This window comes from Perognathus longimembris, chromosome 28 (genome assembly GCF_023159225.1).
Source record: "Perognathus longimembris pacificus isolate PPM17 chromosome 28, ASM2315922v1, whole genome shotgun sequence".
Classification (NCBI taxonomy): domain Eukaryota; kingdom Metazoa; phylum Chordata; class Mammalia; order Rodentia; family Heteromyidae; genus Perognathus; species Perognathus longimembris.
This window is the reverse complement of record NC_063188.1, coordinates 1,214,275-1,241,444: the sequence shown is the minus strand read 5'-3', so window position 1 is coordinate 1,241,444 and position 27,170 is coordinate 1,214,275. Positions and strand designations below refer to the sequence as shown.

At 54.4% G+C, this 27,170-nt stretch overlaps 1 protein-coding gene across 2 annotated transcripts; it reads right to left on the bottom strand.

Moving 5' to 3' along the window:
* L1cam (L1 cell adhesion molecule) lies at positions 1-26,987 on the bottom strand. Of its 2 annotated transcripts, XM_048336282.1 has the most exons (28): positions 26,902-26,987; positions 16,557-16,728; positions 12,615-12,720; positions 12,184-12,383; positions 11,041-11,163; positions 10,768-10,938; positions 9,948-10,059; positions 9,631-9,818; positions 9,335-9,466; positions 9,082-9,225; positions 8,452-8,563; positions 8,190-8,356; positions 7,925-8,081; positions 7,591-7,715; positions 7,345-7,452; positions 6,882-7,079; positions 6,146-6,216; positions 5,774-5,996; positions 4,525-4,640; positions 4,117-4,318; positions 3,900-4,022; positions 3,627-3,800; positions 3,361-3,480; positions 3,101-3,256; positions 2,628-2,771; positions 1,921-1,993; positions 1,812-1,823; positions 1-1,353 (listed from the first exon to the last, which is right to left on the bottom strand). In XM_048336282.1, exons 2-28 carry the CDS (start codon positions 16,630-16,632, stop codon positions 1,122-1,124), a joined length of 3,765 nt encoding a protein of 1,254 aa, XP_048192239.1. In that variant the 5' UTR covers positions 16,633-16,728; positions 26,902-26,987; the 3' UTR covers positions 1-1,121. The 2 variants fall into 2 exon arrangements, with proteins under 2 accessions (XP_048192239.1, XP_048192240.1); XM_048336283.1 differs by lacking the exon at positions 26,902-26,987 and having other exon boundaries at positions 16,557-16,744.
* Between the last annotated feature and the right edge of the window lie 183 nt (positions 26,988-27,170).

Below are 27,170 nucleotides of genomic sequence, written 5' to 3'. Positions count from 1 at the left end.
GTTTTTATTTGCCTGTTATAATTCTGATAGTTATGTACATATATATATATATACTTTTGATTTGTTGTAGACCAAGCAAAGGCATACAGGGAGGCCGTGGCTGCTGAGCAGGGGACACAGCAGTGCCGGGGAACCAATCTTTCCTTTCTTTTTCTTTTTTGTCTGTTTTTCTTTTTCCTGGCATGGGATCATCAAAGCTAATTGCTATAAAACCTAGAAAGCACCTAGAGACTCAGACATCGGCCTACACACTAGTGGCATAAGGGGAAGGGTGAGGATACAAACTTTCAAAGTCACGGTGTATTTACATTACCAAGGTGGGGGACAGGAGGCTGAGAAAGAGAACTGGGGACAGGGGGGCTGCTGATGGGGCCGGGGTTGCAGTGAGAAGGCTGGCCGGTGGGCGGGGGGAGGAGATGTGCCCGCCCCCAGCAGTGACGAGGCCTCTTGGATGTTGTCTGGTGGATACCAAAGGCAGCGTGTGTATGGAGCCCCCGAAAGGGGGAGTGGGTGGCAGGAGGGCATGCAGACCCGGTGTGCTCTTGGGGAACAGAGGCTCCAAGCCCTCCAGATGGCCCCCCATGCCTGTGGCCAGCCTGCCCAGTTCCCATCCTAACTGGAACAGAAATAGCAAGGAAAAAGAGAACAGATGGCAGAGACACCGAGTTCTGTCCACAAGCTAGGCCAAGGACATGGCTGGGCAAGGGCACGGTGCCAACCTTGGTTCTGAGACCCCACGATGTCTGCCCCCAATCAGTGAACAAGAAGCATGGCATCTCAAAGACACTTCCCAAGCCACCCCTTTTGTCTATCACCCCAAACCATGGCCTTTCTGTCCAAACAGGTTGGCAAAGCAGAACCTGAAGGTCCTTGACATGTGGGTGAACTGCCCTAGGCTGAGGCAAAGCAGCTTGTGCCCAGAAGGGGGACAGCTGGGTTTTGGCAATAAAGTGGGGAGTGGGTGGTAAGAAGGGGATGCAAGGCTGCAAGGTCCTCTCCTCAGCCCAACTCGGGCTCCTGTGGACAGGGAGGGGCCTCCGCACAGGCTGGGTGGTGGCCACTTGCTCTCCTGCACCTCTGGCCGTGGGCTGGGTCTTGGCCCCTCAGCTGGCTGGACCTTCCTATTCTAGGGCCACAGCAGGGTTGATGGGAGAGGTGGCCCCTGAGCTGTCATTGCCTCCTGTTGTCTCCTTCTCTTTCTTGCCACTGTACTGGCCAATGAAGGAGCCATCCTCATTGAACTGCACATCCACACTGCCCCCATAATCGGCCAAGCTGTCGTCACTGCCCAAGGGCTTGATGTCTCCATTGAGAGATGGCTGACTGCTGCCAAAGGCCTTCTCTTCATTGTCACTGTAGGGGTGAGAGGACAGGGTCAAAGTCAGGCCCCCAGTGGGAGCCTAACTGGAGGCATGGTGGGTTCCTATAAGCTTGTATTTGCCCTGACCTAGCAAGCAACTCTACTGGCTCATCCTTGACCCCCCCTCTCCCACTGGGAGGGCAGGATGTATGCACCTGTGCCAGGAGGCCTCCCCAGATCCCCTACTTTGGTGCATATACCCACTGCTGGGGCCTCTGTGGGAGAAGGCCAGCTGGGAAGGTGACAGGCAGGCCCAGCAGGTAGTTGGGCCATGAGCAGGGACAGGAGCAGCAGAGCATGTTGAGTTTTCTTGGCATGGGGGGCTGTTGCCCAGGGGGCAGGGCCAGGAGAAGCCACAGGGGTGGGGGGCTGGCATTCCCAGGCATGCACTGTCCATAGGGAGCTCCCAGTCACTGTGTTCTGACAGTCCACTCCTACTGCCCCGCCTTACCTCTCCAGGGACCTGGTGTCACCCAGCAGCATAGAGAAGACAGAAAGGAAAGATCAGCTGTGAACATGAGGTGAAACGGGTGCCAGCAGTTGCTCCTACCTAGGCTCACCTGTATTCACCAAAGGTTTCATCTTTCATCGGCCGGGCTTCCGAGTCTACCTGGGTGTCCTCCTTGTCTTTCACTAGAGATGCACACAGGATGTCAATGTTCAGTCATGCCCCTAGGCTGCCCCTAGACTGTGTGAATCCCTCTGTGTCCCGAGTACCCCCAGTACTCAGTCTCAGCAGCACTTAGATGAGAAGCCCTGGGTGCCAATGGCTCACGTGTGTGCTCCTACCTACTCAGGAGGCTGAGATCTGACTATCACAGTTCAAAGGCATCCCAGGCAGAAATATAATCCCCAAGGCCCTTATCTCCAAATAACCAGCTAAAATCTGGATGTGGCACTGGGGATCAAGTGGTAGAATGCCAGCCTTGAGTGTAAAAGCTAATGGACAGTGGCCCAGGTCTTGAGTTCAAGCCCCAGTACTGGCACACACAGGGAGAAAAGGCAAGAAACCTTTGGGGGGGATGATCCACTCACCCCATCTAGGCCCAGCTGCCATCTTCTCAACCTTAGCCCGGAAGGAAAACAGCCCAAGTCTGTGGCCTGGCCCACCAAACCCATGCTTCCCTGTCAGAGCTTGGAGACTGGGGGAGGACTTGTGGGAGGGACAGCATGGCAAGGTGGCCTGTGGCTCCTCTCTCCCCTCAGCTGTACCACTCACATGCTGAGCCGGGGAGGGGGGCAATCAGCATGTGGCTGGAGGGGTTACCTGAATATTTGCCACCCTTGCTGCGCTTGATAAAGCAGAGGATGAGCAAAATGAGGAGCAAGAGAATGGTGGCACTGACAAAGCCAATGAACCAGCCCTCGGTGGTGAAGCCAAAGCCAGTGGGATGAGTGAGTCTCACTCGGCCTAAAGAGGGAGAGCAGGAAGAAGACAGAGCCCAGCCCCTGTGGTGAATACCAAGGCAGGTGCTACAACCCCACCCCAAGCCCTAGGCCTCCCAGCCAGGGCTTTGTGCTCAGGCCTCGCTTGGAGCTGCAAGGGCCTCTGGGACACAGAAGGGGGGAAGGGCCCTCTGGAAAAAGTATGAAAAGGTGCAGGATTCAAAGAGCAATCAGAATGTAAGAGGAGAGAAAAGCAAGGGGTTGGGCCTGGTGGGCGGGGCCTACTGAAGCAAAGTGGGTAGTAGCAAGCACAACCCTCTGGCAGTGGCAGGCAAGATTGGCCCCAAGCCTCACCAGTGCCGTTGGTCTTCACAGCCATCTGGTGCAGGACCATTCTCTCCTTCATCAGTTCGATCTGATACTCGGTGTCAGGCTGCAGGTCCTTCTGTGTGTACGAGCTCTGGTTGTAGCTGACAGACTGTGGCTGGAGGTAAGCACTCCCCTTCCCTTCTGCACCAATGAGAGAGGGTGGCAGGCAGGAGTGATGAGGAGCACCATGTGGCCCCTCTGGACCGAGCCCCCAATCTCTGCCCTAGGAACCAATGTATACTCACCTGCTGGAGTTTTGAACGAGATGTTGAATTGGAAGTTGCACTGGCCGTCCCTAGGAACCCAGGAGATGACGCTGTAGTTCTCACCTGCCATAGCTGAGATGTTGCCAAAATCTGGCTTTCCTGTGGGATGCACAAGTGCAGGGGGAGGCTTGTGGGACCGGCTGGGCAGCCTGAAAGGCCTGCTCTTCTGAGCTCAGCTGCCACCCCAGGCCCCAGAGCCCCCAAGAGCCATGGGCAGCCACCAGCAGGCCCTCCCACCAGCTCACCAGACAGGGCCATGGTGCCTCCTTCTCGAACAATGGCCTCCCCAGGGCCCTGGCTTGTGGTGGCCTGAAGCTGGAAGCGGTACCGCAGGTAGGGGTTGAGGTTGGTCAGGTTATGTGTGCGAAGTTCTGGGTCTGGAAGGTCGAAGGATAACTGCTCCTTGCCTCTCACATCCACTGTGGAGACAAGTGAGGCCTGGGTTTGGCTACCAGCTCTGGCCCTCGCTCGTGCCGCAAGGCTACCTACCCCCTCCCCACCAGGCCCAGTCCACGCACAGGGGTGGTAGGACAGCACATAGCCTGTGAGAACACCATTGTGGCTGAGTGGGGGCTGCCAGTGCAGCAGCAGGCTGGTGTCTGACTGGCACTCCAGATGCAATGACTCAGGGTGGCCAGGCACTGCAGGGAAGAGAAGAAGAGCAGCAGATCAGCACTCAGCCTGGCCCGGGGAGGGGGGGGGAGGCAGGGACGGCACTGTGGCTATCGCACTCACCTCCCTCCGGGGTGATGAAGGACAGCTCCTTGGCAGGCCCCAAGCCCCGCCCATTGAAGGCTTGCACCTCCAGGTGGTAGGAGCTGAAGGGCCGCAGGCCGCTGAGGATGGCTCGGGTAGTGTTGGCAGGCACCACCACGTGGCCTTTGTGGACATGCCGCTTGCTGTGCTTCCTCTGACTGCCTGTCCACCAGTATGTCACCTATACAGGTGGACAGAGCATTTCAACAGGGTACACGGTATACAGGGGGACCCCAGGGTGTGTTGTCCACCACTCTTGTTTAGCAGGGGCCCTTTCCTCCCAACCCAAGGACTTCCAGGACAGCTGCTGGCTGACAGAAGAGTTCTGGCGATCAATCCCATTCCTTTCCCCGGGGACTGCCCTGCTCCCCCCACCTGAACACTTACATTGTATCCGCGGAGGTGACCCTTGACCTGTGCAAGGTCCACAGGCAACCACTTGACCAGCACAGCGCTTGAGTTGAGGGCCTCGATGACTTCTATCTCAGGGCTCACCTGGGGGTCTAGAAATAGCCAGAGACTTGGAGAGGGCCACGGGTCCTCGGCTGGGCGCTGAGGTCAGCTCCAGAGCCCTTCCCCATGGGGCAGATGGGTCTGCATGCTATGAGGGGGGGCATGGTGTCATGGTTCCCCCAGGGAGAAAACCAAAACACTGACCAGAGAATACAATTTAACATGTGGCACTGTTCAGATTCAAGGAAGTATAACAAGAAAGGTGACTTGTACAGGTTAAAATACCCCTTGCCTGAGATGCTGGGACCAGAAGTATTTGGGGTTTATTTTGGATTCTTTTAGATTTTGGAATATTTGTATATAAAAGAGATACCTTCGGGAGTGGCTTCAAAGCCAAACAAAAAGCTGGGTGCTGGTGGCTCATGCCTGGAATCCTAGCTATTCATAAAGCTGAGATCTGAGGATCGTGGCTCCAAGCCAGCTCAGGCAGGAAAGTTCATGAGAGTCTTATTTCCAATAAACTATTCCAAAAAAGCTGGAAGTGGCGCTGTGGCTCAAGTGGTAAAGACCTAGCCTTGAGCAAAAGAAGCTCAGGGGCAGCACCCAGACCCTGACTTCAAGCCCCAGGACCGGCAAAAAGAAAGAAAGAAAAGAAATGTAAACAAAAAGATAGTGTGTATGTGTGTGTGTGTGTGTGTGTGTGTGTGTGTGTGTGTGTTTCTGTGGGTGGAACCCAGGGCTTTATGCTACACCCCTGGCACCTATATGTATTTCATATAACACATAGGCAGAGCCCGGAAAGAATTTTTTGCTACAATATTTTTAGTGAGCCTTGTTCTGACTATCTATTACATGAGGTCAGGTGTGGAATTTTCCACCTAGGATGTCACACTGACACTGACACAAAGCTTTGGAGCCTTTTGGAGTCAGATCTTCCGATGTGAGATAATCAACCTGCACTAGATCCCTGTATGGGAGGAGGGAAGATAGTGTTGCTTGATACAATAGCAAGACTGGCTGTCAGTTAGAGAAACACATTGTATGCAGGTGCAAAATTTCATAATGTCACTCTGATTATGTAGACTAGTGTTCTTATTTGTAGGAATTGCCCCCGGAGAGTGGCAATGGCAGATGGGAAGCCACTGAGCATGTGTACACACTGTGGGTCCCATCTGATACTTACAGTCCTCTCCCGAGTAGCCAATGATGACCTGGGGCTCAGGGCCCTTGCCCTGGTTATTCACTGCCTGGACCTTGATCTCATAAGGCACAAAGGTGGATGTGTTAGAAACCACCAGGAGAGGGTCGCTCACAGTCTGCTCCTGCCAGAGCCCTCGAGTGCCCTGTGGGCGCCACTGCACGCGGTACTGAACCCCCGGGGCATTCCAATCCATCCACCGCAGGGGCTGGAGGGGAGCAGCAGAAAAGGAAAGGTTAGCCAAGACTTACTGCCTTCTATACCTTGCCTCCAACACAAACACTCCCAGCCAAGGGACAGCAAATGCCTGGATCCTGGCCACATACCCTGGGAACAAGTCAGCCCAAAGACCCTTACCTTCCAAGTGATAACCATATTGTTGGTCTCATTCCCTTCTCCTTTCACGTCCACTGGGTTCTTCTCTGGGGCTGGAAAGTAACATGTTAAGAGAACAATAGGGCCAGGATCTAGCTACTTACAAGGCTGAGATCAGAGGATCTCAGTTCAAAGCCAGACTGGGCAAGAAAGTTCATGAGACTCTTATCTTCCATTAACCAGAAAAAAAGCCAGATGTGGCATTGTGGCTCAAGCGATAGCACACTAGCCTTGAGCTTAAAAACCCCAAGACACGGGGCTGGGAATATGGCCTTGTGGCAAGAGTGTTTGCCCCGTATACATGAAGCCCTGGGTTCGATTCCTCAGCACCACATATACAGAAAATGGCCAGAAGTGGCGCTGTGGCTCAAGTGGCAGAGTGCTAGCCTTGAGCAAAAAGAAGCCAGGGACAGTGCTCAGACCCTGAGTCCAAGGCCCAGGACTGGCCAAAAAACACAAAAAACCAAGACAGCGCCCAGGCCCTGAGTTCCAGCCCCACGACTGCCATGCATGTGCACGTGCACTAGTGCACACACAGATAAAACAATGGGAGGAGAGGCTCTCTGGCTTCTGAAGCAATCAGCCAGAACCCCCAAAGGAGCAGCACAGCATTCCCAGCACCCTAGAACACTGAAAGCATCCGAGCAGCACCTCTCCAGACACTCTCTCTTAGCTTCAAGAACCTGGTGACCTGGGAGAGAGTGCTTTCTACACTCACCTGCCTCAGGGGTAAGCACAGTCTCAGAGGCTGGGCTAGGCTCCCCAGGGCCATATTTGTTGATGGCAGTGACCCGAAAGGTGTAGTGTACATATGGCGACAGCTTGAGGGTGGTAGAGGTCTGATTCCCTGGCACCTTGCCCAGACTGTACCATTTCTCAGGTGCTCTTTCCTTGTCCTCAAATTCAATGTCATACTCTGTGAAGAAGTGAACCCATAATAGAGTAATTGGCCTGTGGCTTAGCAGGCAGGTTAGTGGGGGTTGGGTAGGAGTCTGGCTTTTCCTGAGTCCCAAGCCACTTGGGACTTCCATACTAAACCATGAGCCCCAAGGACACAAGTATATGCCCCAATAACGTTGGCAGTCCTGCCACCACAACCCTAGGAGGAAGGAGGGCCCCAGGAAGAGTTAGGGATGACAGGGGTAATGGCAGGCAGGGGCTAGCACAGACAGATCTCTTACTCTCAATGGGGGCATTATGGTCTTCAGCAGGGCTCCATGACAAGTGCACCTGGCTCTGTGTTAGCAGATGATCAGACAGCTCCAGCAGAGGCACCGGCCCAGGACTCCCTGAGGGCCATGGAGGGTGGATTCTTTGGCCACCGACTTCAACAGCCACGTACCTCCCCCGCCTCCCAGCTTAAAAGGGATTGGCACTATGAGCCTGGTCCTCCTGGCCCACATGCCCGGTGTCATCTCAGCACTCACCCACGACCAAGAGCTGAGCCCTGCTCTCCACCTCGTCCAGCTCAGTGCTGGCAACACAGCTGTAGTTGCCCTGGTCTCTGTAGTCCAGGCTGTGGATGACCAGGCGTCCATCGTCTATGAAGTACCTGGGGAGGGGGCTGTGTTTGTCCTTTTCCTCCCAGGATCTACACCCCTTCCCTGCCCTGTGGCTCCTCTCCTCCCCCCTCCCCAGATTGCATCCCCCTTCAGCCAAGGACCTCGCTGTGGACAAGGCATGCCTGTGCCTTCAGCTCTTCCCCATCTACCTCTCTCTCACACACACACACACCAGCCAAGTTTGGGGCAGAGCCCTCACTTGTCACTGTCCCCAAGTTCCTGGAGGTCTCTCCCATCCCTACGCCAGGTGATGCGGGGCTGCAATGAGGTATCAAAGGAGGCCTGACACGTAAATGTCACCCTTGAGCCTTTCTTCTCCGTTGCGTTGTGGGGCCCCTGTGTGATCTGAGTTGCTTCTGGAGGGCAATGAAGAGGAGGGAGAGTCACTGGGATGTATTCCAGAGACCCTGGCCCTCCCTCACAAGGACACTGCTAGTCATGGGGGGGGGGGAGCATCAACTCACCTTTAACCTGCAGGTTAGCCACAATAGTCATATTGTTCTGGTCATTGGAAGCCTGGCAGAAATAGCGTCCAGTGTCATTGGCCTGGAGGTCTCGGATGCCCAGGGTCCCATTGGCATAGGGGAAGAACCGTTCGTCCTGAAGTACTGTGGTCCCTCCCTCATCCAGCCTAGGGGGAGCAGGTGGGCGTGGTTCAGGCTGGCCACTCCGGGCTCCTTGCCCCAGATGACAGTTTCCAGGCCTCCACCCGAATGAGGCACTCACCACTGGACACTGGGCACAGGGGCTCCAAAGGCCTTGCACAGCAGATAGGCAGTGCTGCCCTCAACTGCCATGTACGTCTGATTGTCTCCTGTGAGGATTGTAGCTGGCAGCTCTGGAGGAAGAACAATCTCAGAAGATGGGGCAGGAATAGGGACCACAGTGGGAGAGAAACCAAGGACTCTCCACCCGGCATCCTCAGGCTGCAGGAGCCTACATGGCTGGCTTCCTGTACGTCTCCCTTAAATGTACAGCACCCTCTGCCATCATCCAAATGTCACCAATTACTCAAGGCCCCACTAACTAGCAGCCTGCTTCTTCCCAACAGCCCTACTTTCCCTGAGACGCCATAAGAGAGCCATCAACCTGGCTGGGGCGTGTCTTACCCAAGGTACGCCTCTGCCCAATCATAATGACAAGCCCCTGCTCTTCCTACATTTGCCCCCTGTGCTGCTGTAGGCATGGGGGAAGGGTCACAGGTAAAGGGTCTCACCAAGTAGCAAGGCAGCCCATACACTGAAGACATACCAGATGCTAGCGGAATCATTTGGGGGAGATGCAGGGACAGAATGGGGGTTATGAGCAATGAAGGCAGGGAGGGAAGCTGGATAGGCACGACTTGCTGGCACTCACGGACAACATAGATGTAGGCATTGGCCAGCAGGAGTCCATGCTGATTACGGGCCTCACACTGGGTCACCATTGTGTCACTGGGTTGCAAGTTGCTGATGGTCAGAGTACCCTGATGGATCCGGTACTTCTGGTCCTTGGCTAGCTCTGCGTGTGAAACAGGCCAGAGCACTGAGCCATGCTGAGGCCCCTCCTCCTTCCCCTCAACATTCCCTGGGGTCACCATACTCACTGCCCCTCCCAAGGCCCTGCTCACCCTCCACAGAGATGCCGTTGATTCTCCAGGTGATTTCAGGTTGGGGCCTGCCCTGGACCTGGCAGTCCAAGCGGGCAGTCTCTCCTGGCCCGTACAAATGGCTCTGGGGTTTATGTAGCCAGTATGGGGAGGCTGAGAAGAAGCAAGGAGCCACCCTTTGCCTGCAGCCTGCTGTTGCCCCTTGTGCAGCCCCTGCCCTCCCCTGTCACTGTGGGCATTGCAGGCCATCATCCCCAGAGGCCAAACTGGGGATCCTGTGGCAACTGAGGGAGGGTGTCCCAGGCTGAGGCCCATACCCTCCACGTTGATATGGTAGACATGCTGGGCAGTGCCCAGTGAGTTCTCAGCCAGGCACTGATACTCGCTGCTGTCATCCTCCTCGCCCACATTCAGCAGCTGCAGAGTCTTATTGTGGTTCTGGTAAATGACACGGTCTGCTGGCATGGGGCCACCGGGACGTAGCCACTTGATGGTGGGTGTGGGGCTGCCCGAAACCAGAGTTCACGGAGGAGAAAAGAGGGGAGAGGGGACAAGGCCATTCAGCCCACAGGCCTAAGCCCCTGCTGGGGTTCCTCAGCCCTAGCCTTCCCCTGCCCCAAACACCCAGACTCACAAGCCCTCGGCAATGCACTCCAGGACCAATGATTGGCCCTGCAAGGCCACGGGGTTGCTGCTGGAGTTGGTGGGAAAGAGCAGGCGTGGCTTCCTGTCAATCATGCTGTTGGCTGCCAGGAAAAGAGGGAGGTGAGTCACTAAGCTGGGCACCCTAGTGAGTCCCTCAGTCTGCTCCTCTGGGGAGTTGGACACTGGTGGCTCACACCCATAACCCTAGCTACTCCGTGGTAGAACACTAGTCTAAAATGCAGGAGGCCTTTGGTTCCATCCCCAGCACTGAAAGAAGAGTGCCTACTGGCTGTGGCGGTGCACTCCTGTAAAACCAGCATTCGTTTGGGAAGCTGAGGCAAGAGGATCACAAGTTCAAGGCCAGCCTCAGTTACATAGTAACACCCTGTCTCAGAATAACAAGGGTGTTTGTCTGGGTACTGATGGCTCACACGTGTAATTCTAGTTACTTAGGAGGCTTAGATCTGAGGATCATGGCTCAAAGCAAGCCTGGGCAGGAAATCTCCAATAAATTACCAAAAGGCCGCAAGTAGACCTGTGGTTCAAGCAATAGAGTGCTAGCCTTGAGCAAAAGAAGCTCAAGTTCAGTGCCCATACCCTGAGTTCAAACCCCAAGATCAGCACACACACACACACACACACACACGTGTGTCTGACCTCTCTTCTCACCACCTAAGTCTGGGCATGGTGGAGAAAGAACGAAATTGTCTCTGAGGAAGTTTGGGGTTATCTGATCTATCTCTGCTGGGACGGGCAAGGCCTGAGAAGGGATGGAGGGATGGAGGACTGGCAGAACTTTTGGCACTCACTGGCCTTCACCCGGAGGTCAATGGGCTCCTTCTGGATGATGGTCCGGGTACCCAGGAAGTGGGCATTGCAGATGTAGTCTGAGTGGTTGTCTGAGGTGAGTACATTGGCAAAGTAGAGGTTGCCATTCTGGCCCATTGTCACTCGTTCATCCTGCTTGATATGCAAAATCTCTGCAAAGGGGACAAGAAGGTAAAGTCATGAGCTGTTCTAGAAAGATTCCCCCCCACCCCATGACACTCCAGCCCCCTGCAGCAGCTTCTCCCCACACGCACTGCTGTTCATCCAGTAGATCCGGAGTGGCTCTGCACTAGGTGGAGGGTTGCAAGGTAGAACAACTGATTCGCCTTCCTCCACCTCCACAGGTTTCACTGTCTCCTTCGGCCACTTGGGGGCACCTAGAAGGGACAGAGAGGCTGGCACTGTCTTCCTGGTCAAGGCAGTCCACGACAGGGAACAAGAGGAGGGAGAGCTATCGTGGAGATGGACAAAGGTGTGACAGGGCTAGGCTGGAAGGAAGTTCACATAAAGGGAGGTGGAAACTGCATCTTCCTTGGCTTACAGTGAACACGGGTACCTCACAGGGATGAGAGGGTGGAGCAGGACTAGGTGGCCATGAAGGGTTAACCTTCCACAGTTCTTGGCTCTCCTGTCCACCCTGAGGAAAGGACAAGGATGAGTGGGGGGAGGCTGAGGTGCAGTAATGGGGGATGGGAGCTGTGGACGGATGAGGGAGTCACAGACCCTTCCATCATCTTGACACAGAAACCATGGTAACGGTTCCCAAGGTAACTGGAGGAACGAGGAGGAGAGAGGAGAGAAAAGCTCAGGGAAGATGTAATGCAGAGGGAAAGCCCCAGGGAAAGGGCGACACGGATAAAGACAGAGCCCCAGAGCAGGAAGGGCTGAAGGGCAGAGTGGGAGCAATAGACAGCAGAGCTCAAAGTGGGCAAACTCAGGCACAGGAGCCAGATAAACACCTGAGATGGACAGAGATGACCCTAAAATAATGGAGATGGAAACAAGGCAGGAATAGAAGCCACTAAGCTTAAGCCAGAGAGTGACTCAATCAGAGGCAAGGGCAGACCAGGCACTCGGGCAGCCATTACCCATCCGGCCCATCCATAGCCTGTAGCCCACCTGCAGCTCTACTAGACAGGAACTCAGAAAGACTGGGAGAAGGAAGGGGGATGAGGTGAGAAGTTCAGAGGAGAAAGAGATATGGCAAAGACAGAGCAGACTTCTGGGTAAAATAGGAAAAAGTCATGAGAGCTGTTGGGGTGGGCTGATTGCTGGCAGGACACCCAGACCCCTCAAATGCTGCACAGTCAGCTCAGACCCACATACTGGCTAAGGATGCCATTCAGGTATCCCAGTTCCTCCCTCCTGCCCTCCCCAGTCCCCACAATGCCTCGCACCCTCAGCCATGAGCTGGATCTCGTGAGACATAGCAGTGCCCAGCTTATTGCTGGCAAAGCAGCGATAGACGCCCTGGAACCTCTGGGCAAAACTGTTGTTGCCTGTGATGTTGAAGGAGCCAGAGTGGGGTGATTCTTGCACGGTCACCCCCACTTGTTCCTTGGGTTTGAAGTGGATGCCATCCTTGGTCCAACGAAACCTGTGGGCAGAATAGAGCTCAGAGGCTGGAAACCCTGGCATGTAGGACAGGGACTGAAACAGGGTGAACACAAGGGCTCGCACAGGCCAGGGCCCCCAAGGTTGAAGCAGGGGTTGACAAGGACTCATGACCATGCAGGGGCTTCTGGACTCAGGACTTCGGCCCAGGGAGGCCTGACAAGTGGAAGCTGAGGTCGGCAGTGAACAAGAGACTGCGTATGGGGTCACTCACTGCACTTCTGGTTTGCCTCTGGCTTCACACTTGAGGCTGATGTCGTCTGTGGGGAAGACAACCAGTCGCCGCGGAGACTGCTCGGTGATAACAGGCGGCTCCATCACTGCAGACAGGATGAGAAGAGTGGTGGTAAAATTATGTCTGCTTGGCTTCGTGGCTTTGCCCCTGTCCCGCTGGGAGGGAAACAGGGGCTGCAGCCTTGTGGCCAGGGAAGAGAGGGGAAGAATAAAACTCACAGCTGTGGGACATGATGGGAGTGAAGCTGAGGGCCACATGAATGAATGCGTGAGGGGGCTGGGAATGGGGCTCAGTGGTACAGTGCATGAAGCCCTGGGTTCGATTCCTCAGCACCACATTAAAAAAAAACCCAAAAGTGAATATGTGAAGAGGGACAGAGGGAAGACACCAACAAAAGCCAAAGGTGCAGAAAGTAAGGACAAGACTGGCAGGAAGAGGGCGCATTGGGAAGGACATAGCAGAAATCTCAGCAGGGGTGCAGAACAAAGGCCCAAACTGGTGAGGAAGGAGAGGCTGCCAGAAGCCTCTGTATTGAGGCAATGAGGACAGGGACCCGAGGTCCAGGAAAGACTTCCGCCAGACCTGCACACCGCCTACTGGGAGAGGGGTGCAACCTAGATAGGACATGTGTGTGCTGGCTGAGCCAGAGGCCCCTCTTCTCCCTGTGCTTGACTTTTAGGGCCACACTCCCACCCCACCTCCCACTTACCGTGATGTCCTTCATCTGAGAAGTCCAGACAGCATGGGAGAAAGCGAGAGAACTGTTGAGAGGCAGCCCCGGCAGAGCCTGGGCAGCATGGAAATGGGATGGGAGGAGGAACAATGGTACATGCCAGCTAGCAGCAGTGGCAGCTCAAGCCAGGGAGGCAGGACAGACAGGTCCAGGTAATTCCTCCCTGGGTGGGGCACTGTCCAAGGAGACGGGCTTCATTAGACTGAGATGGTGTGGACTGAGATGGTGTGTGTGTGTGTGTGTGTGTGTGTGTGTGTGTGTGTGTGTGTGTGTGTGTTGGGGGGGAATCTTGCCTTTAACCAGAAGTGAAGTTGCAGGGCCCAGACAAGGCTTGGCATGGCTGTGTGCTGAACTGGCCTCAGGCCCCACCCAGGATGTTATGGCAGATTGGCAGCAGACAGCCAACAAGCAGCATACCCTCCCCTGCTCCAGCCCACTTCCCTCCTAATCCAATTAGTACAGCTCAGTGTTTTCAATTACCCAAGCCCAGCCTTCAGAGCCCGCTGGCCCCTCCCCCTCCCGGCCTCCCAAAGGCCCTGCTGCATCTCCACAGCCCACAGGGCAGGAATGGCGCCAGCCCTCCTTCCGTCTCCTCCCTTCCTCTCGGGTGGCCACAAGCGCCCTGGGGCAGAGGTCAGAGCAACTGCCCCAAGCCTAGGACTCAGGGGAGGAGAAGCAGGGAGGGGACTGAGGGAGGGGAAAGGAGGCCGAGGAACAGGGTTGGCTCAGAAAGCTTTGTTTCTATGAAAGACCTGAGTGTAAGCACCCCCCCCCCCAAGAGAGGAAAGGACTCCCTAGGGACACCTCAGCGGGCTCTGAGCTGGAGAGGGGCCACCACAGACAGTGACAAGGATGACAGGATGGGGAAAACCCACAGTGGAGGAAACAGGAATAGAGACAAAAAGGTCTGGCCATGAAAGAAGAGGTAGATGGAAGGTTTCAATAGCTCTCTAGAATAATTCGCTCTCCTACTCTTGCCATTAAAAAAATCTCTGTCCTCATCACATGCAGACACACCCAAGTAAGGTGGTGAAGCCCATTTGCTAGAAGGGTGGGCTGCTAGCCAGAATAAGGGCTTGGCATTTCATACCAGAAGGCAGTACTTGAAAATCAATGCAGGGGCTGGGAATGTGGCTTAGTGGTAAAGTGTTTGCCTTGCATACATGAAGCCTTGGGCTTGATTCCTCAGCACCACATACACAGAAAAAGCCAGAAGCAGGGCTATGGCTCAAATGGTAGAGTGCTAGCCTTGAGCAAAAAGAAGCCAGGGGCAGTGCTCAGGCCCTGAGTTCAAGCCCCAGGATGGGCAAAAAAGAAAAGTAATGGAGAGGAGGCCAAGGATAGGAGGCCCAGTACAGAGGTAGAATATAAAAACATGATGGTCTGGCACATGGGAGGATGTCCGGGAATGTGCATATTACAGTAGATTTTCCAGTGTCTGTAGTCTACCTGCTCATTTGGAGCTTGCCCAGGTAGACTTGTAAATGTGCTTGTGTGTGCTCAGGTTTCAGTGTACAATGTTGGAGGCCACCCCCTCTATCAATGTATCAATGTATGCCCACCCCTCTATCAATCTGGAAGACTACTCGTTTGTGTGCATTTCTTGGTCCAGTCTTATTCTTGTGTCCCTGTGGATCTATGGTGGCAGTGGTGGGGTTCTGCATGGGTGTGACTGTACAGACCTCCATGTGCTGTGTGTTTTACGTGGCATCCCAACCTCTAGCCTACCAGTCTATCATCTGCAAACTGTTGCTGCTCCCTGATGGCAGGGGCTTCCCAAGCCTACCTCTCTTGGCTCCTGTCGCATCCCTAGTTGTTGGGTGTTTGTTTGTTTTTTCCTGTTTTGTTTTGTTTTATTGGTCATGGGGCTTGAATTCAGGGCCTGGACACTGTCCCTGAATTTTTGGGGTTTTTTTTGCTTCTGCCTGGGCTGGCTTTAAAACACAATCCTCACATCTCAGCGTCTTGAATAGCTAGGATTATAGGTATTGTAAGAGATTTTCAAGTAGACAACCGACGATGGAGAACTCCACACAGTATTCAAGGCAGAAGATAGAACTTTTTTTCGGCAAACTGCTGGCCTGCAGCTTAATCCCAGGCACGTGTGGCAGGCTCTAGAGTTACTCCAAGACAAGGCCTTTTCTAGGGCAGCGGGTGAGAGGTGTGTCCTGGACAGAGATTTAAACAGGTGGAGGCATGTGCATGGAGCCCTCCCGGGTGTGAACCTTACAGGCATGAGCCAGCAGCACCCCGTGAAAATGTTCCTTTGTAAGGGATAACAACCACTTAAGCCAGTGTATTTATAATTTTTGCTATACTGAAGAGAAAAGCATATCCCAGAAAAAAATAACCTGACATGCAAACACGTAGTCATTCACAGGTACACACAGCTCTCTATGATCAAATATCACAGGCAAATACCTCCAGAGCTTGACACACCTCATCAAGAAATAACCGTTACAATGATTAACAGACTTATAATTCAAAATTATATTCACAAATGTCCACAGTTAGTCAAGACACACACAACACACATACAAATACGCAATCTGCGTAGCTCACAAAGCACAGACAAATACTCACATCTAAGTCACAACCTTATTATCCATACTCTGCATGCATCTGTGACTCCTCATTCCCCCATCAAAAGTTACAGTCATGGACACATGCTCCAGGAGCTCCCCTCCATCTCCATAAAATAACTGCACGCAAAAATAAAAGCTCCACAAGGCTGCTAGGTTAGGAGCTGGTATTTTCCAGGGGCTCCAATGGGAAAGAGCCATTTTGGCATTACCTAATGTAGGAATGGAATTGAGACTTTCAACACGGTAGCTGAGACTTGGGGGTTCCCCTATTCTCCTGGCCACCATATGTCTGGGTGCCTGGAGGGGGAGCAGAAGCAGAGAGGTTGGAGAGGAGTGAGAAAGGAGCGGGTCTGAGCACAGCAGAGCCCGCAGGGCGGCGGGCAGCGGCCGGCACGGTGTGCTGTCCGCGGTGCTGGAAGCGCGCGGAGCCCTGTCCATGGTGCTGACACGCCCCGTGCTTTCTCTCTTGACTCAACGCCCTTCGGCATGTCGTGCTCAGGAAAGAAGGGGTGAGAGTCCACAAGAGGAAGGTCGGGGGTAGAAAATAAAGAAAAGCCCCGAACAGCAGCGAGGGAAGGCACCGAGGAGCCTCCAAGTACTCACATTCGTCAGGAATCTGGATGAGCAGGCAGGGGCTGCAGAGCAGCAGAGTCCACACTAACCGCAGCGCCACCACCATCTTCCCAGCAGCGCCGGCGGCGGCGCGCCACACCAGCCGGGCTCAGCTCGCGCTCCCGCCCGAAGGAAGGGGGCTGATGGTTGCCTTAGGGTATCGCTGCGGGTGGTAGAGGGGGCACCAGGGGAAGGGAAGAGGAAAGAGGAGGTGTGGGGAAGAGACAGGAGAGAATGGACCGATGGACATTAGTGACTCTCCCTGGGGCCAGCCAGGACCTAGCCCCACCTTAAGCATCTCCCCCAGCCGTGGAGGGGAGGGAGGCTCCCGCTTCCCTTTCCCTCCCAACACCCACCCCATGTTGGAGGACTTGGAAGACATAGCCTTGCCTTAGCTTCCAGGTTGCCTTCCATACCATTCTGATTGTGCCTATGCCGTCCTGCCAGCTGCCTCCCCAACACCAACTTGTTGCCCCAATCAACCCCCCTGTGCAGGCCACCAGCTGCTCTGTGCATGTATTCCCATGTGTGCATTGATGAGCCTATGAGCAGGTGTGCATGGGCATGCGTGTGGATGTGGATCTGCGTGTACAGAGGAAGCCAATACACACCAGAATTTATGTGGCTGTATGTGCATGAGCACATGTGTGTGTTCTCTGGAGAAAGGACACTCGTGAGTGGGTATATTTTTGTTGGGATGTCTGTAGGGGGAATCAATACCCAGGTCTAGGAGGTGTGTATGTGTGTGTGTGTGTGTGTGTGTGTGTGTGTGTGTGTGTGTGTGTGTGTTGTGTTGTGTGCCAATCTGTGCGTCTGTGGACCAGTGCAGGACAAATATGTATGTCTGCTATCATGTATGCACACATAGGAAAAAAGAACCTTCTTATGCTCTTATTGGTGCAGCTTTCAGGCTCAACTGATACCTGGGTGCTGAAAGCTAACTGGCAATGAAGGAAGAATGAGGAAGTAAGCTCGCCCTCAAGAATTAGTGGGAGCCAGGCACTGGTTATCCTAGCTACTCAACAGGCTAGCATCTGAGAACTGTAGTTCAAGGCTCTACCTACAATTAACTAGTACGATGCCAGACTGAAGGCATGGCTCAAGCGATTGATGGCCAACCATGGATAAGTAAGACAAGTGAGACCACAAGGCCCTAAGACCCAGTACTAGTACTAAAAAGAAAAAAAAAGTAGTGAGAAAGCCAGACTGTGTGGCTCATGCTTGTAATCCTAGTTACTCACAAGGCTGAGATCTGAGGATCACAGCTGAAAGCCAGCCTGAGCTGAGTGCCAGTGGGTCACACTTATATCCTAGCCAATCCGGAAACTGAGATCTAAGGGCCCAGGGTAGAAGTCACCCCAAGCAGAAAAGACTAAGACACCCTCATCTCCAATAAACCAGAAATGGAGATATGGTTCAAGTGACAGAGAGCCAGCTTTGAACAGAAAAGAAGCCGCACAAGAATGCAAAGTCCTGAGTTCAAGCCCAAATACTGATACAAAGAAGAAGGAAGAAGGAGGAGAAGGAGGAGGAGAAGGAGGAGGAGGAGGAGGAGGAGGAGGAGGAGGAGGAGGAGGAGGAGGAGGAGGAGGAGGAGGAGGAGGAGAAAGAGGAAGAGGAAGAGGAGGAAAGAAGGAAAGAAGAAGGAGGAGGAGGAGGAGGAGGAGGAGGAGAAGAAGAAGAAGAAGAAGAAGAAGAAGAAGAAGAAGAAGAAGAAGAAGAAGAAGAAGAAGAAGAAGAAGAAGAATTTGTTGGGAGGAAGGAATGAAGAAAGTACCTTGCTGCTGCTGCTCAGCCCCAGTTGTGGGGGGGGAGGGAAGCAATAAGGAAGAGAGGCAATTGTGACCTCCTCACTTCCAGATGTTCCAGGCCAGAATAAGAGCCGGGGCCAGGGAAAGCTCTGGAATAGTTCTCAGGACAATATTTCTGATACTTCTCAAGTGTCCAGTAGTCCCAAATTCTGGCTCTTTCTTTGAATCTTCAAGGTTTAACTATTAGATGTATCCACCACAAGCCCCACCAATACTAAACATGCCTATGTGTGCACCTGCATGAAATGGGCCCCAAAGACAGGGGATCAAAGAGAGAGGCCTTCTCTGACAATGACCACATTGTGGAACAACCTCCCACTAGGAGAGGCAGCTTCAATTGCAAATATGAAAAGAGGCAAGTGCAGGAGAGGGACGAGCTGGAGGTGTCAAATCTAACCAGGACCTTGTCAAAGGGGAAACCAATCCCAATGTATAACACCAAAAGTGTAGGTAAGGAGGCCTAGAAGGTTATGCTAAATCATCTGCACTGGTGGGAGGCAAGCAAGAGCAACAAGTCAGTTTTGTGCAAGACAGCACTTGAGGAGAGTGGTAAATGTGGCAAATTGCCAGAGACTAGGCACAGAAAAAGGAAGAGAGAGAGTAGCAGTCAGCTTGGAGCTCTCAGACTCTCCCAACGGCTGGTGAAGGAGGTGGAGAAACACCAGTATGGATCAACATGGATGGCCTAGAGGCCAAAGGAATGCTGCGGAACATGGATGACCAATTCCTAACTTGCAAGAGCTAAGTTGGAGACCAGAAGAGAGGAGAACAGTGGATCTGTTTTACCCACAAAGCCAGTGCTATCAGGGCTAGGCCTCAGGCAGCCTGGGCCTTGACTTCAAGGCCTGTAGGAAGCAGTGGGAGACTGAGATCAGAGAGCAAGGGATCAAACAGCAGCCTTGGGAGCTCTGAGCACTGGTCTTCTGAGGGGGAAGGGGAAGAAACTGAAGCAAAAGAAGCTCAAAGAAAGATCTTCCTGCCTAGGACGAGGCTTTGATGCTGTGTTTGTTGGACTGATGATTTCAGCCATGCCAGATTCCCATTAGTTCTCCTAGTCTAGGTTCCCACAATGGTGTTGGGCATGCATACTTGGGGTGTGCACTTGGGGGAAACATAAAATTCCCAATTCCCTGGTCCCCATGCTATACCACCCCGGATTCATCCCAACTCTTCATAACCTCATATTCAGCTTTTCCCCCCATCTTGTGGTATTTGTCACTCCCCCCTCCCCCACCCCTCGCTTGCCACTGCCCTGGGCATTCAGATATGGAAGAAAAGAACCAGAAAGTTAAGAGGTCTGTAATGGCTGGGAAGGGGTTCTCTTGCCTCCCTTCCCACCGCTGCTGGCTCTCTGATCTCTCATCATTCCTCAAGCAATTATAGAGCAAACTAAGGTTGTTAGCTCAGCAGGCCCTGACCCCCCATCAGCACCAGCAACAGCAAAGGAGGAGGGGTAAGTATTCCGCAGATGGAGCCAAGGCCCAGCCTGCCGAGGGTGACAGACAGAGTGAGAAGAGGTTGGAAGGAGCAGGAGAGGCTGAGAAGTGGGGCTGGGAACAGGAGACAAAGACAGCCTTCGGAAGACTGTGACAACTAAAATGGAAAAATCCACCAATGGAGATACAGGCCAGAGGCAAGCAAGGAAAAGGCAGTACAAAGGGCGAGACGGCTGCAGAAAACACTGCTCAGAAATGGCAGCGAGAATGAGCAGTGGGCGTGTGCACGCGTGCCTGCGTGGAGGCAAATGATGCCTCCACAGCTCTCCTATCCCTAGGGGGAATGCCAGGCAAGGGGCGGGGCCCAGGAGCCTGGGTCAGGGACAGCCACTTCCCATCTTCGCAGGTCAGGCTGGATGAATAAGCAGAGTGGGGAGTCAAACAGAGAGTAAAGAAGGACCAGACACAAACAAAGCCCCACAGTGCCAGGTGGCAAGCCCCTGCCCACTTGTGGCACGAGGGCAAGAGGCCAGTTGTAAGACAAGATTAATGACCCACTGCTATCCAACCCACCTACATGTGCCAGAGGACAGGTGGAGATTGAGATTCCTGCAGGGAGGAGGAGGGAGACATACTCAGGGGATCTCCATAGATCCTTGAAAGATTGCTCCGTGTATGTGTGTGTATGTGTGTGTGTGTGTGACTGTGTGTGTGCATGTGTGTATAAGTGTGTCCATGTATGTGCATATGTGTTTGAGCAAGCAGCCGCCAGGCTGGGGGAAGTACACATGCAACTACAGGCACAACAGTGACTGTGTGTTTTGTGTGTGTGTGCACACCCACTGTATACAGCAGCCACTGTGCTGGGAAAGTGCCAGGCAAACTCATCCTGCCCCACCCTTGTAGGAGAGGTCTCACAAACCGCACTGATTCGGTGGGAAGAAAGGGTGTGGCAGGCACTGGGGAAACAAGGCTCAGAGGAGACCAGTGATGGCCCCAAAGGAGCATCACCGCTGATCCCCCCCCCCCCACCATGTGGCCTGGATCCCTTGGGAAGTACTCATCTACTCCATTACATACTGCATTGCCATCTGCACTGCATTGCTTGCCTGTCTGAAAGGAAGCTGGTTGCTAGGGAAGGACCTGAAAGGTTAGCGAGACTGGATGAGACCTGGGGTACTGCTTCAATCCTGAGCATGCTCTCTCTCTCTCTCTCTCTCTCTCTCTCTCTCTCTCTCTCTCTCTCTCTCTCTCTTTCTCTCTCTCTGTGTGTGTGTGTGTGTGTGTGTCTCTCTGTCTCTCTGTCTCTCTCTGTGTCTCTGTCTGTCTCTGTGTCTCTCTCTGTCTCTCTGTCTCTCTCTGTCTGTCTCTCTCTGTCTCTCTCTCTGTCCCTTCCATGTTCACCAGCTCTCCTCCAAATAAGAAGCAATCAGCTGGGTGCGTGTAGGTCACACCTGTGATCCTAGCTATTCAGGAGGCTGAGATGTGAGGATTACAATTCAAAGCCAGCCTGGACAGGAAAGTCTGTGAGATTCTTATCTCCAATGAACCACGAGAAAACCAGAATTGGAGCTATGTGTGGCTCAAAGTGGTAAAGCTCTAGCCTTGAGCAAAAGAAGTCAGGAAGAGCATGTAGGCCCTGAGGTCAAGCCCCACAATGGACAAAAAAGAGGAAGAGGAGGAGGAGCAGCAGCAGCAGCAGCAGCAAGAGGGCCCACTTCACAGATGGAACAGTGCTAGGGCCTTTCCGCCCAGCATCTATTACAAATGGCAGCATCTGATGACCCAGCAGGCCAGATCAGGGGCAGGACTGGGGCGCAGTGCCCCAGGTACATGGAGAGGTCAAAGTGTGAGTGGCAGATCCCTATCCTGCAGGCCTGGGGTAGGTGTGGGAGCCTTTGTGCCTGTCAGTGCAGATATAAGGTGATGGGTGTCACCTGAATCTCATACTCCATGTCCCTTTAAGGCTCCTCCTCCCCCTCCCCACCAGGCTGTGGCTGGCTGGTTTCTATGGTGATAGAGCCTGCTAGCAAGGGTGGGAGAAGCCTTGCTGCATGTAGCCTATTGGGTTATTTAGATAATACATAAAGGCAGCTGCTGAAGGGAGCCCCCACAGGTAACTGGAGGCCCAGAAACCATAGGCTCCCCCCCTCGCCCCTTCCTCAATGAAGAATGGAGCAAATGTACCTCAGCCGCACCTCAGCTCCCCTACCCCTCATACTGCCTCAGCCCCACCTCATCCCAACCCCCTCTTTGCTGGAGGCTTCAGTCTCCAAGGCAACGAAAGCTCACCTGTAAAGGACCATTTTCCTTAATGGTGGGGAGGGGGGCAGATGGAGGTTAACTCTTTGTAGGGAAGAAAGGAAGGATTCTCACCATTGGTTGGCCCCACCGTACACTCCCCCCAGCCCCTCACAGTCCTCCCCCACCCCCCCATGCATTGTGATCTCAGTCAGCTTCATTTTTTTAAAGTGAGCTTATGGGTGGCACTCCCCATGGCAGGGACTCTCCTAAGTCCTGTCAAGCACACAGCTGCATTCCACCCTCACTAGTTCACTGTAGACAGGGAAAGTGGGGCCCAGGAGTGAGAACTCACCAGGGTGAGATTTTTAGATGGAGTGGAGGCTCCTGAAATTGCCAAAAGCTATTCTGGGGTCCAGTGACTTCTCAGGGACTCTTGGGTCCCAGGGCATAACTAGGATGGCCTCCAAGCCATCTTGTCCCCTGGGGAAGAGCCTATTTGTTAGGCAGATGGCATGCAAATGTGGAAGGCAGGAAGGGAAATTGTGGAGCCATGCACAAATATGATGTGAGTGAGCAACATTATGTCTCAGCACAGAGCAGGAACTTGACTCCATACAACCTCTGTATCCCTGAGCTGGGGTCCCATCAGCCTGAGGCCCTGTGGGGCTCCACAGAATCCTGGTCTGCTCTAACTCCTTTCTTACAACCAAAGACTCTAGAGCCCCCTCACACAGGCCTTCAGTACCTGGAAGGTCCCTCTCCACCCAGAGCCTAGGGACAGCAGTGACTCCATTTGTGTGCTGAAGGGGAGACTGAGGCTGAGCAGGGAAAAAGGCCTTCGTTTCTCGGAGTCACAAAGGCAGAGCCAGGAGGCAGCACAGGAAGCACAGCCCCTCCCAGCCCTGAGCTTCCTCAGTGAGTGAAGATCATCTTACACTAGAAGGGTCTTCAGGGACCATGTCCCAGGAGACAGAGTGACAATATGCATCACTTCCCCTCCTTTGGCTATGCGTTTGCAGAATAAGTAGGCAGGACAGAGGAGGGGTGGGCAAAGGTGACTAACACAGCAGCCTGGTAGTGTCAAAAATGGCTCAGACACTGCCAGGCCCCACCAGACCCCCTGGACATCCCCATTCCCAAAGGCTAAAGGGTAGAAGGGCCACAGGAAGCCTGGGGGTGGACAATGGGGCTTCTGTTCTCCCAAGGGCCTTAGCATTCCTAAGGCATGAACACAGGCAGCTGGGGAGGGGGCCTGAATGAACCCAAACACTGAGATCTGGGTTGACCAGATGCTGTGTCCCCATATGATTCAGTGCTGCCAGCCAGCCACCGTGGCCACTGCTCTCACTGCACCCCTTCCTAGCACAAGCCCTGCTGGGGTGCCTGAGGGGACCCATGAGAATACATAGAGATATGTGTTCATGCCCTCTCAAGAACACACACACACACACACACACACACACACACACACACACACACACACAGCCCAAAGCATCTCAGCAGTGCATCTTGTGCGGTTGTCTGTACTGGGATACCCTCCCACTATGTCTGCCCAGCACTGGATACTTTAGATGAGTTCTGGGGAGATGCAGTCCCCATCCTTTCAGCTCCACCCGCAGACTAGCATGGATAGGCAGAGACTCACAAGTGTCCCTTGGCCTAGTGCATAAAGCCCAGGACTGTGCCACCTTTCTGCTCCACCCAATTCCTAGCTTACACAGTTACGGCTGCCAGGTTTAGGCGCCAGAGACTGGCATGCACTGTTGGGTGGGAAGGCAGTGACCCTGCACTTTGTCGACCTGGAAGGGAAGAAGCCAGCTTCTGAGGCCTGGGGGGGATCGGGGGGCAGTGGACAAAGAAAAGCTTCTAGAAAGCCCAGTAGACCAGATCCTCTCCCTGCAAAGGAACTCCCCGCCCTCCTCTGGCTCCTCCCTTTCCCTCTCACCACAGCCTTCAGGAAGCCACAAAGACCCTGTTGATGAGAGTTGGGGAGCAGGCCGGGTGGGCTTGCTGCTTCCTCAAGTCCTCCTCTGGGTGGTGGCCACCAGTGCTCCCACTCCACCCTCCAGGTGGGAGGAGGCCCCGTGGGGGTGGAGTCCTAGACCCAATCCAAGTAGAGGTCCATCCTGAGGAGCTCAGCAGCAAGGAAGGACAGGCTTTAGGGGAAGCAGGGAGGAGGAGAAAGATAAACAAAAGGGCATGTGAAAGAGGAATGAGCACAGAAGGGGAAGTGTGCAGGCCAAGAGAAGAGGGGGAGAGGAGAAGAAGGGGGGGTGCATCTCCCACCCCCACCCCAATGGAGAAATAAGGAAGAAAAGGGAAGGCAATGTGTGGTGGAGGCTGACCACCACAAGGCAGCAAGGAGGCTATGGGAACAGAAGGATGGGCAGATCACAGCAAGTGACAGAGAGGAAGATTACTGGCTAGACAGGGGCTGGGGAGAGTGCAGAGGGCCCATTCCAGATGGCTCCACCCAGGAGTCTAACTCCAGCCTTCCCAGTCATAGGAGCAGGACACGGCACACACACAGCCTACAATGAGAATCCAGCCTCCAGTGTCTCTACTACAGGGTGGGGTCCTCCACTCCCGTGCACACACCGAAGCAGCAGCTCTGTGCATAGAACCCTGCCTCTACTCCCCATTCTTCCTGAGTGCATTCTCTAGGCTGTCCTGGAGTGGTCAGGCTGAGCCACTGTGCGAAGCCATGTCGCCCTCCTTGCCATTTTGAGTGGTACAAGGGTTGATTTGTCTTGAAAAAGACCTCAGGAATCAGCAAAATCTAACCTTCAGGTGGTAGGCAAGCAAGCTGAAGCCCCACGTGTGAATGGCCCTAGTGAGTGGGCTGAGGAATGGGCAGTGTGGCTCAGTAGATCCTCCTTTGGGCCCTCCCAAGGCAGACTTGGTCAATTGCTACTCATGGAATTTGGAGGAGGCCAACTGGGGAGCAATGATGGGCCACCCCTGCTCAGTGGAGTCATCTTCAGATAAGGCCCTTCCTCACTCTGTGCCCTTCAAATACTGATAAGGAATCTGCTCAGCATGCACGGGCAGTACAGAGCCTGACCCAAGGCGGGCCGCAGCAGTGAGAAGCTGCCCAGTGAGCGACGGCCCATTGATGACTATTCAATTCCTGGGCAATCACTGCAAGAACAGTACCCATTAGTAGCCACAGGGCACAAGACCCTGCCACTTCCGGGCAATGGGGTGGGGGGGGGGAGAGGGGAGCAACATCTTGGAACTGACTGGGAGCAAACCAGGAAGGCTGGGTTGTGCAACTCATGTTTCTGTGTTGGTGATCACATCACCAGTGATTCTTAATTTCTTTTGTTCTCTGTATATTTCAAATGTAGCATAGTAAGATGTATTACTTTGGGGAGACTACGCACACACAGCACACATGCAGAAATAAAGATACTGGGAGAGACAGTGGAGCCAGACAGGTCTCTGGGCCAGCCTTACTAACAATTTGCCCTGTTGCCTTAGACAGCAAAGGGTCCTGGAAGGCTCAGGACCAGGAGTGAGCGTGTATAGGCCTTGCCTGGGTGCTGTACCGGGAGAGAGGCCCAGCTGGGCTGAGTGCCACTACTGGCATCAGGGAGGGAGCCCATCACAGGGGAGAGGCCCTGGGCAGGTCCCGGCCCCCCAGCCCCACCCTCGCAGAGGACTAGGAAAATGGAGCTCAGCTTGGCAGTAGTTACCACAGGAGGAAGATAAACCAGGGTGTGTTCACCATCGGCCATGTGAGTCAGCAGAGTGCACTGGGCTGGCAGGAGCCCCTGTCCTTGGCCCTGTGTTAAGCAGGAACAGAGCATCTACCTGGAGGATATGGCAAACCCCCACTCCTTCCAGTGAACAGATGGTGGTCCTGCCTTCCTGAGACAGTTGGCAGGAAAGGGTGTTCCAGATATCCTGTGGGGGACAGTGGGTTGTACTAGCTGTTCCTTGCAATTCCTGTCAATCAAGAGACCCTAACATTTTGACTTTACGAAGGAGGAACTAGGAATCTGAGACAGGGCCTGAAGCATCTTGCTTTCCATAAGTCCTTGGCCCTGAGCCAAAGAGGCCCTCCCTCCCTCACCCCTACCTGCTTGGACCCACATTCTATATCCATGTGCTCGGGAGGCACATCAATGGGTGCCAAACGCATCTCACCCAGGCTAACTGTTACTGGCTACGGAGCCTGTGGGAAAGGGCTTCAGAAAAATCTGTCCTGGCTCTTCCTTAGAGAAGACATTTTTTGAGGGGATCCCCGGCTGGAATTGGGCATGAAGGAGAAGAACAAAGCCCCCTCCCCAGTTTGGGATGGAGGAGAGGCAGCGCCCAGTGTTGTTCTCCCTCCTCCTGCCTACTCCCCATTTCAGGAACAGTTTACCACCCCCCCCCCCCCGCCCGCAACACACATACAAACACCATGTTAGCGTTAGCGGTTGGGTTTTTTTGCCACCCAGGGATCCAGAATAGGGATGAGGGGCAGCCACGCCCAGAGCCACACCCCACGACGGCCAAAAGTGGGGGGGCAGTGGGCTGTGTTCCCGATTCCCTTCTTACACACGTACACACTCACAGGGACTTGTCAACTTGGACCCACCTGCCCACACAGACCGTGCCCGGCCATCCCCGTGCCCCTCCCTACCCAATGAGCCCTCACCTGTCGGTCCGTGGCACCCAGCGTCTCCCTCTAGCCCCTTCCACTCCCTGGTGCCCCGAGCCCGGCGGCAGGCCTGGGTGGGGCTCCGGCCGCAGAGCCCGTGAGGGGCTCGGGCGACCCTCCTTGGTCCCTGCGCCAGGCAGCGCTAGGGTGGCAGCACCCAGGCCGGTGTGAAAGGACCGGCCAGTCGGCCTTACCTGAGCCGCTGCCGCTGCCGCTTCCCGGGCTAGCGGCCCAGCCTCCGCGCACGCCCGGCCTCGGACCCACCGCGCGAGGAAGTCAGCGAAGCCCGAGCCGATCCGACGCTGCGGCGGCTTTGGCGGCAGCGGCGGGGCGGGGGAGGGGCGGGGCGGCGGGCGCCGAGGGGAGGGGGAGGGAGCGGCCGCCAGGGGGAGGAGGGGGAGGAGCGGAGGAGGGGAGGAGTGAGATCACCTCGCGGCTGTCGGCCCCGCCCCGCCACACCCTC